This window comes from Etheostoma cragini, chromosome 21 (assembly GCF_013103735.1).
Source record: "Etheostoma cragini isolate CJK2018 chromosome 21, CSU_Ecrag_1.0, whole genome shotgun sequence".
In the NCBI taxonomy this organism is placed as follows: Eukaryota; Metazoa; Chordata; class Actinopteri; order Perciformes; family Percidae; genus Etheostoma; species Etheostoma cragini.
Window position 1 is genome coordinate 17,394,905 of NC_048427.1, and position 10,227 is coordinate 17,405,131.

General features: G+C 42.7%; 1 protein-coding gene and 1 long non-coding RNA gene across 2 annotated transcripts in view; both read right to left on the bottom strand.

The window, feature by feature from the left end:
• Positions 1–1,120, bottom strand: part of rac3b (Rac family small GTPase 3b) — a 10,469-nt gene extending 9,349 nt beyond the window's left edge. Inside the window, exon 1 of the mRNA XM_034860155.1 lies at positions 874–1,120. Coding sequence (XP_034716046.1) covers positions 874–908 — 35 coding nt within the window. The 5' untranslated portion in view covers positions 909–1,120. The remainder of the gene's footprint in view (positions 1–873) is intronic.
• Positions 1,121–3,782: 2,662 nt separating this feature from the next.
• On the bottom strand, positions 3,783–6,295 carry LOC117936776. The gene is made up of 5 exons (XR_004655017.1): positions 6,204–6,295; positions 5,570–5,666; positions 4,745–4,847; positions 4,035–4,366; positions 3,783–3,944 (listed from the first exon to the last, which is right to left on the bottom strand). It is a non-coding gene; the product is annotated as an uncharacterized LOC117936776 (long non-coding RNA).
• Positions 6,296–10,227: the final 3,932 nt, after the last annotated feature.

Here is a 10,227-nt window from a genome sequence, read left to right on the forward strand (position 1 = left end):
CCCCCCCCCCCCCCCCCCTTCCCTGCCAGATAAACACCCATGGCCATTCCTAGTTTGCAATCGACAAGCCTTCTGTTACAGATTCGTAGTTTCCCAACCCAAGGTGATGATGTCATTAGTTTTTTGTTTTCTTTAAAGGTTTTAGAAAGCTATATCTCCAGAGCAAACTGAGTAGTACACTCCCCATGACAATAAAAACAACTGAGCTCGATGTGTGAAATCGGACGAAATGCTCCTTTAAGTCATTTGTGACCTTTGAGAATTCCCAAATAACAATCTCTTTTTGCACATATCGAGAGATAAAAAAAAAAAAAAAAAAAAAGCAGCATTAAAAAATTGTCCAAATTATTTAGTTTCAGCATTCTCAGACCCATTCTTTTTTTCCCTTTCCATTGACACTTATGGCTCATTCTAGTTATGATGTTAAGGTTTTAAAACGACAATGAAGAAGATCCTGATAAAAAAGGTCAGTCATCGTGAAGCTATATAGCCGGGTGTAGTAAGAACGGCACAGTGTGAGCAGAATAATGGCAGTGGGGCCTGTTTGCTACTGACAGGGCCACAAATTCCTTAGCGTGCATCAGCACTTCAGCCTGCCTCCAGTGGCCTACGAGGCGTGTAGGTGTTCCCGCATCCGCTCCTACCGACACAATGAACCGGAGGCCACGATGTGATCAAACCGAATGCGATTACAAAGCATATAACTGAGGAAATATATTGAGCATCAGGGAGCAGACCACAAAAAAAAACGACAGATCGGTGAGCCCCAGCCCCTTTTTCTACATAGCATCCTCCCATCATCCATCCATCCGTGGACGCTTCGCCGAAAACACAAAATGTCTCGTTGTTCTGTGTCTGTATGCATGCTCTTACCCGTCACCCACCACCACACATTTGATAGCCTGCATTTCTACAGGAGCCGAAGGCTTTCAGGGAACCGGCGTTGGTGGTTTAATAGATCCGACAATGTGCACTGAGGTCTCGGATGAGAGCAGCGGGCCAGTCCGCTCGGCGATGGAGCCGCAGTGAAAGGGGATGACGAGCAGTGCCGAGCAATTCCGGAAAGTACCGAGACAATTTAAAGGGAGAGAGCACGGAACCGAAGAGCTAGGAGAGCTATAGAGAATTCACGTAGTCTACTTCCGTCTTCGCTTACATTCATGAATTTAGCAAGCTAGGCTACTGCTATCCCAGGTTAATATCGGTCCAACACTAGTCCTACTACTACTACTAGCCTACTACTACAACAACAACAAATACTACTACTACTACTAGGTTACTACTATAGGCTTCTGCTCTTACTACTAGGCTTACTACTACTTCTACTACCACTGCTAACGTTACTAGCCTACAAGTACTACCTTTACTACAAGCCTACTACTTCTACTACGAGTCCTACTACAACTACTGCTACTAGGCTACTACTATAGGCTTCTGCTCTTACTACTGGGCCTACTACTACTTCTTCTACCACTGCTAACGTTACTAGCCTAAAATTACTACTTTTACTACAAGCCTACAACTACTACTACTACTAGGCTACTACCATAGGCTTCTGCTCTTACTACTATTTTAAGACCTTTCTGTTTCCCAAGAACAGATCCAACGTAGCTAGCACTAAACAAACCAGAGTCCTCAAAAGCTACGTAGGCCTACTACAAAATGGCACCAAGGCTGAATTTGTGGTTGGCCAGCTTTACTTTAGTTCCAGTTGTGTGAGGGAATTATTGTACGGGTATGTTTTGACTTGCCATTTGAAGAGAGTGACTGACTCAACATCCTTTAGCTCTGGTAACTTTGACTCCCACATTATTCAAGGATCCCAAACAATATGCTGTTGCTGAGGCTTTAATTTTAAAACCAGTTGTTTGGATTTGGAGGAAAAAGTAAATTAAGTGCAGCAGCTAGTTAAATACATTGCACAAGATTGCAAGCTGCAATTAGGTACTTATGGCTTATGAAAGCAGACTTTAATCACAAATTAATGTTTCAGTATGATAAAATCACATTAACTCAGCTTCGTGACAGCCAACAATTTGACGTTTTAACAAGACCAGTTGTCATTTCAGTTGTCAAGCTCTCTTTACACTCACCCTTGGATACACATTTTAAGACACCAAATTCTCACACAGGAGAATGTAAATTTAGTGTTGCCTATACAATTAGAACAAGATCAAATTCAATTTTAAAGGTCTCAAGTGGGACTGCATTGCATGTCACAAAGCCAGTGTATGCATGTGAGGGGAGCGTGACACCTAAACCACAGCGTACCCCTCCCCTTGTCATTTCAGAGAATAGTTCATCTTGTTTTTAATGATCATTAAGCCCACTTCCAGATGTTTGGAGGTAAATTCATCCTCACACAGTCCCCTGTGCTCTGTAGCAACAATCAATGTAAATGTAAATGTGCTGTATTTATATAGCGCTTTTCCAGTCTTAACAACTGCTCAAAGCGCTTTTACATATACAGGGAACATTCACCATTCACACACATTCATACACTGTGGCCGGGGCTGCCGTACAAGGTGCCACCTGCTCATCAGATAAACATTCACACACATTCACACTCCGATGCGCAGCACCGGGGGCAACTCGGGGTTCAGTGCTTTGCCCAAGGGCACTTCGACAACGACTCAAGGGGCGGGGATCGAACCACCAACCTTCCGATTGGCAGGCAACCGCTCTACCACTGAGCCACAGCCGCCCATCAAGAGTACTGGAATGGAGAGGAATCCAGAAAAACATGGCAAAGCACTGCTGCCTACATCGTTACTCCATATGAATTCCAAACAGTGCTCAATTTCTACATTTTAAAGCATACAGAAGTCTTTATAATGCTTTCTTTAATGTGTTTAAAAAAAGAAAAGCTGCAAACCACGGGCAATTATGAATATGAGGCTCAAAGCTCGATTTACATGTTCTGAAAAGTGAGTTGAGTGTATTGTTACATCCCTAAATAACACATTATTTCCCAAACAAGTGCAATCTAAAAGTAGATTAACCCTTAGGATGTTTAAAAACTGCATCATGATTAGTTTTCTATCTCAACCATTTGTACTCTTTACACTTTTATATTGGTTTTTAACTGATTCTGTTAATCCATTTGTTCTCTTTCCGTCAAAATTGAAAATCACTACTTTTGTTGACACTTTTAAACATTTATATTTAACTTTTTCTTAGGTTTTTGTCTCTACTTTTCAACACTTTTGACGCTTTGTTTCAATGTTTGTCACTTTTTTTGATTTTCAACACTACGTAACACCAACTTATTGTCTTTAGTTTTACAGTTATTTTTGGAATTTGTGGTCAATACACCTCATGTATAAGAAATTACACCAAATGTTTGAGTTAAAAAAGCAGAAATTAGGAAATTATTTAGACTAAAATTAAAAGAATGTATGTTTATGGATAATCACAGACTGGAATATGTCAACTTTTACACAGTAGTATTTCAAAACCACTTCAATTTTTTTTTTAAATGCTATGAATTTGAATAAGACACGCCAAAATTAATGAAAGTAGAGATTTGTACTTTCCAAAGAGCTTTGCAATCAATCCTGTTATTTTTGGTAATTACTATTGAGTAGTTATAGGATATATAATAATATACATACATACATACATATAATAATGTTAAAAAGAACATTGATATAGGAAAACTGGTCAATTTGACCCAAGGACAACATGAGGGTTAAGGCAGAGGTTCTGACCCAGAACGCAGAGAAACATACACGGACACAGAGTAACAATTAAAAAACCTTTTAATGTTACTTCTGTGTTTATGGCAGCCAAGGACAGAAATAACAAAGTAGGATGACTCCGAGCTGGATAGGGGCTGAGGAGGGCAGGCAGTGCTGGATCCAAACTTTCTTTGTGGAATCCAAGCAGGAAGGTAGGAAGGCTTGAGCGTGATGAGCCACGGCAACAGGTCTGGAGGCGTAGGTCTGGACAGGGAAAACAGCACGTTAACAAAAGCACCAGGAATATAACACTAAGACTAAAATGGCACAAAGTTCAACTGAAAGCCAAGTTACCACACTGGTAGGTGCAACGATCTGGCGCCGGTGCTGAGTTTGGCTTCGTTGAGCAGGGCTTCCCGGGCGTCGCTCCAAACTTTAGGTTCTCCTGAACCGAGGGAACAGCCAGTTCCTTCTCCTGAGCAGGAAACAAGGGGGGGGTTTGGTATCCCAGGGCGACCTCAAAAGGTGAGAAGCCAGTGGCGGAGATGGTCAGGGAGTTGTGGGCATGCTCTATCCACAGCAGATGTTGGGCCAGGAGGACGGACGCTGAGCAGACACACAACAAAGGGATGCTTCTAGGTCCTGGTTGGCTCTCTCAGTCCGACCAATGGATTGGGGATGGCACCCTAGAAAAATGAATAGATAGATAGATAGATAGATAGATAGATAGATAGATAGATAGATAGATACTTCATTCATCCCGAAGGAAATTTTAGGCATACAGTAGCAAGACAACATTACCACAATAAACACACATACGCACACATATCACGCATACCTAAGAATAAAATTTGAAAATAAAAATTGAAATAAAAAAATAAAAAATATAAAAAAGCTCACAGAAATGCAATGACTGAGAACAGAATTACAGATGCACCCGAGAAGTAAACTGTGGGCCTCTATCAGACGCATTGTCCACAGGTATTCTATGGGGACGGAATACATGTTGGACTGGTCTGTACATCAAAACGATTTTTTTAAACCTGCTGAAGAACAGGGCCCACCTGGCTCGACGTGAGTTGAGGCTTTCGGTGGATTGGATGACTGCCAAGTTTTTATGGTCGGTCCAGACCAGCAGTTCTCAGTTTCCAACGTTGTAGTTTCTTTCTGCGGGAGACAATTTGTTGGAAAGAAGGCACAAGGGTTAAGCTTCTGGCCTGTGGTGGAGCGTTGGGAAAGGACGGCTCCCACCCCCCACCGTCATAAGCATCCACCTCCACAATAAACTGCAGAGTGAGGTCAGCATGTATTAATACAGGGGAGGTAGAAAACAGCTCCTTGACCCTCATTTTGTCCTAGGGTCAAATTTGACCCATTTTCAAAATAAAATGTAACATTAGAAATATGGGAATTCTTTTTGGAAAAAGTGACAAAAGCTATGAAAAAAAACACTGAAAGAAAGTTTCAAAAGCTTTGGAAAAACTGGCTAAAATGTCGAAAAAGTGACAAAAACATCAACAAAAGGGACATAGACATTGGGGATAAAAACAATAAAAATTAAAAAAGCAAAAAAAGTAATACTTTTTATTTTGAAAAGCAACAAAACATTGAGATAGGGACAACAAAAGTGTTTTTTTCATGTTGAGGGAAAGACAACACAAAGGTTAAGCGCACAAACAGCCTGTTCAGCTTCAGGGGACCATTGGAAAGGGGTTTTGGGGGGACGTGAGTCTAGTGAGGGCCCCCCCCCGACTAAAACAGTTACCGAAGTCAGTTCTCAACTTAGTAGAAAAATCAGCAGAGGTTAACCCGGTCATTTGTTGATCAGAGCATACAGCCTCACCCCCCACCAACACTCTCCCTCCAAGCAACCCCACTGCATAATGTACCTTAGAAGCCTCCGTGGACAATGACAGTGATCTCTGTTGAAAAATGAGTCTGCGCTGTAGACATCATGTCCGAGGAGACAGCTTGAGGGACTGGAAGCTGAGGATCAGAGAGAGGTGAAGAATTGACGACAGACATATTAGGAACTTGAGAGGTTAGCAGGGAGACCTGACTTAGATGTTGGTAGGGGTGGGGGAAAGGATCAATACAGCATAGTATTGCAATATTTTCAGTTGCAATACTGTATCGATACTCAGGCGCCAAGTATTGATCTTTCATTATATGTTACTTATTGTATATGTGTTGGTCAGTTTGTCCCATTTTGCAGCTATAAAATTGAAGTGATATGAACAAACAGAGAAATGTTTCTTTTTAGATACAGATGTTGACAAAGTTTCCTTTTGGGGACATCATGTGAAATTAGGAAAATTTAGAAGTTAGAGAAAAGATTATAAATTTGATTGCAGAATATTGCAATATTTGTTAAATCGCAATAATATGGCATTGTGATGATATGGTATTGGGAGGCGTCTGGTGATTCCCACACCTAGCAGTGGGTGGTTGTGATCCATATAAGTACGAATTAGCTGGTCACGTTGCCCCATCAAGACGTTTTAATGTAACTTCTGTACTTACAACAGCCAAGGACAGAAAAGACAAGGTAGGATGACTCCGAGCTGGATAGGGTCTGAAGAGGGCACGCAGTGGTGGATCCAAACTTTCTTTCTGGAATCCAAGCGGAAGGTAGGAAGGCTTAAGCCACGGTAACAGGTCTGGAGGCGTAGGTACTCACAGGGAAAACAGCATGTTAACAAAAGCACCAGGAATATAACACTAAGACTAAGACTATGACTCAGTTTGGAATATCTATTTTTTTTAGCAATACATTGAATTTTTGGCATAATAATGGTGATGGTTAAATTGGCTAACCTTTTGCTGTTTATAAATTGTATGTAACCCTAACTCTGACAAAACAAAATTTAAAAGGGGGGAAAATTGAGTCGAGACTGTAGTTTCCGAGTAGTTAAGCCAAGTTACCAATGGTAGGTGCATCGATCTGGTGCCGGTGGTGAGCTTGGCCCAGGAATAAATACTGTAGAATTGGTAAGTGGAGTAGCCATCAGCTGTGCAGAGAGGTAGATCGACCGTCCGTACATACATCCACACACAGACACAGTGGGGGAAAAGGGGAGCGACACACACAGGAAGACAACAGCAGCCCACATAACACACATAACACACATAACGTAACACATTGGGCTATAACATGTCTGGCACAAAGCCTCAATAAAACCTGACGTAATCAAACATTCACCAATGCTATTTAGTAGCTTTCGGTACATTTTAGAATATAAAATACATTTTCTGGCTTGCTTTATATCAAATACAGTGAAAAATGGGGTGGTCAAAAATATCAGCGACTACATATACTTACCATGCCAAAGAAAAAAGGAAATCAGTCTTGAGCTCAAAAAGAAGAGAGTGGAGGCTGATGACAAGGGGGAAGGCTATACTGCCATTTCCAAGCATTTGGAAATGGCAGTATAGCCATTCCTGTACGTTGCAAGTACAAGGAGACAAATTCTGTTAGGAACAAACCTGGGCGTGGTCGTAAGCACACGCAAGAGCTCTGGAGAGGAAAATAGTCCGAGATGTAAGCAAGAAACCGCAGACATCTGCCATGAGGATTTTTGCTGACCTGGCCTCTTCTAGAGTTGATGTTTCAAGGAACACAGAGGTGAGGGTTCTTCATCGTGGTGGGCTTCAGGGTCGAAGCGATCGAAGATGGATGGTCGAAGATGGATGGATGGATGGTTGGGAACAGGGATGTTGCTTATGTTTGCAGAAGAAAGGGAGAGGCCTTCAACCCTAAGAACACGGTTCCCACAGTTAAACATGGTGGGGGGAGCATCATGCTGTGGGGCTGTTTTGCAGCCTCAGGCCCAGGGAGCCTTGTTCGGGTGCATGGCATCATGGAAAAGGAAAATTATGTTGAAACTTTGAGGGATAATATGCAGAAATGTGTAGTTTATCCTTAGGTAGTTGCTGGGTCTTCCAAAAAGACAATGACCCAATCGAAATTGGTCCAACAGTTCCTGAAAGATACCAAAACCAAAGTCCTGGACCTCAATCCTATTGAGAATCTTTGGCGGGTGCTCAAAGTGAATGTCCATGCTCGGAAACCACGCAATTTGGACCTGCTGGAACAATTTGCAATAGAAGAATGGGCCAAAATCCCTCAGGAGACCTGAGCCAACCTAGTAAAGAACTACTCTAAGAGCTTGTTGTCAGTTTTAGCTCAGAAAGGGTACACTATTAATATAATATTAGCTCCCAGGCCATTATGTATGTAAACCTAACCCTGACAAAACAAAAGTTAAAAGGGGGGAAAATTGAGTCGAGACTGTAGTTTCCGAGTAGTTAAGCCAAGTTACCACTGGTAGGTGCATCGATCTGGTGCCGGTGGTGAGCTTCGCCCAGGAATAAATACTGTAGAATTGGTAGGTGGAATAGCCAGCAGCTGTGCAGAGAGGTAGATCGACCGTCCGTACACACATACACACACACAGACACAGTGGGGGAAAAGGGGAGCGACACACACAGGAAGACAACAGCAGCCCACATAACACACATAACATAACACGTTTGGCTGTAACATGTCCGGCACAAAGCCTCAATAAAACTTGATATAATCAAACATTCGCCAATGCTATTTAGTACCTGAGCATTTGATCAGCGTAAAAGGACTCCAATGAACAAATCACTTGAACACAATATTGAGAGGCTACTGAAAACTACTACTACGACTACATATACTTACTATGCCAAAGACCAAGGAAATCAGTCTTGAGCTCAGAAAGAAGAGAGTGGAGGCTGATGACAAGGGGGAAGGCTATACTGCCATTTCCAAATGCTTGGAAATGGCAGTATAGTCATTCCTGTACGTTGCAAGTACAAGGAGACAAATTCTGTTAGAAACAAACCTGTGCGTGGTTGTAAGCACACGCAAGAACTCTGGAGAGGAAAATAGTCCGAGATGTAAGCAAGAAACCGCAGACACCTGCCATGATGATTTTTGCTGACCTGGCCTCTTCTAGAGTTGATGTTTCAAGGAACACAGAGGTGAGGGTTCTTCATCGTGGTGGGCTTCAGGGCCATCGTCCCAGAAGAACCCGTTTACTCAACGAGCGGCACATCACAGCCAGACTGAGGTTTTCCAGTGAACATTTGAAAGGTAAAGATGAGTTTTGGAAGTCTGCGCTTTGGTCTGATGAGACTAAACTGGAACTGGTTGGGCACATGACCAAAAGATCGAGATCCAGGGTACAAGCGGCTGAAATGGGTTTCTTCAGGAGGGTGGCTGGCGTCTCCCTTAGAGATAGGGTGAGAAGCACAGTCATCCAAGAGGAGCTCGGAGTAGAGCCGCTGCTCCTTCGCGTCGAAAGGAGCCAGTTGGGGTGGTTCGGGCATCTGGTAAGGATGTCTCCTGGGCGCCTCCCTAGGGAGGTGTTCCAGGCACGTCCAGCTGGGAGGAGGCCTCGGGGAAGACCCAGGACAAGGTGGAGAGTTTGTATCTCCAACCTGGCCTGGGAACGCCTCGGGATCCCCCATTCGGAGCTGGTTGATGTGGCTCGGGAAAGGGAAGTTTGGGGTCCTCAACTGGAGCAGCTGCCCCCGCAACCCGATACCGGATAAGCGGTCGAAGATGGATGGATGGATGGTTGGGCACATGGATCTTGCTTATGTTTGCCGAAGAAAGGGAGAGGCCTTCAACCCTAAGAACACGGTTCCCACAGTTAAACATGGTGGGGGGAGAATCATGCTTTGGGGCTGTTTTGCAGCCTCAGGCCCAGGGAGCCTTGTTCGGGTGCATGGCATCATGGAAATGGAAAATAAAGGTTGAAATTTTGAGGGATAATATGCATAAATCTGTAGTTTATCCTTAGGTCGTCGCTGGGTCTTCCATCAAGACAATGACCCAAAGCATACATCGAAATTGGTCCAGCAGTTCCTGAAGGATACCAAAACCAAAGTCCTGGAGCTCAATCCTATTGAGAATCTGTGGCAGGTGCTCAAAGTGAATGTCCATGCTTGGAAACCACGCAATTTGGACCAGCTGGAACAATTTGCAATAGAGGAATGGGCCAAAATCCCTCAGGAGACCTTAGCCAACCTAGTAAAGAACTACTCTAAGAGCTTGTTGTCAGTTATGGCTCAGAAAGGCTACACTATTAAGATAATAGTAGCACCCAGGCCATTAATATAATATAATAATGGCCTGGGGGCTAATAATTTTGAACGTCTCATTTTTGCCCTTTCTTGTTTTAACTCAATAAAATATCCCAACCAAACTAGTGGACAATTTGTCTTTGTTATGTTGAAAACAAATACACTATAAACACTTGATGTTAATGGTCATTTCCATGGAGAAATCAAGAGATTTGTATAATTTCATAAGGGGGGACTAATCCTTTTGTAATTGAATTAAAGCATCTAGGGTGTTATCAGGTGGTTGGGAAGATATTTGATGGTGGTTACTAATGTTATAATAGAATTTTTAACTCTTCTTAACTTCAGTTTTGTCAAATCACTTTCTATTTGGTGCCATTTTTCTGACTGCTCTCCTTGTCTCCTAAACGGAATATAAGTTAAGTCTACG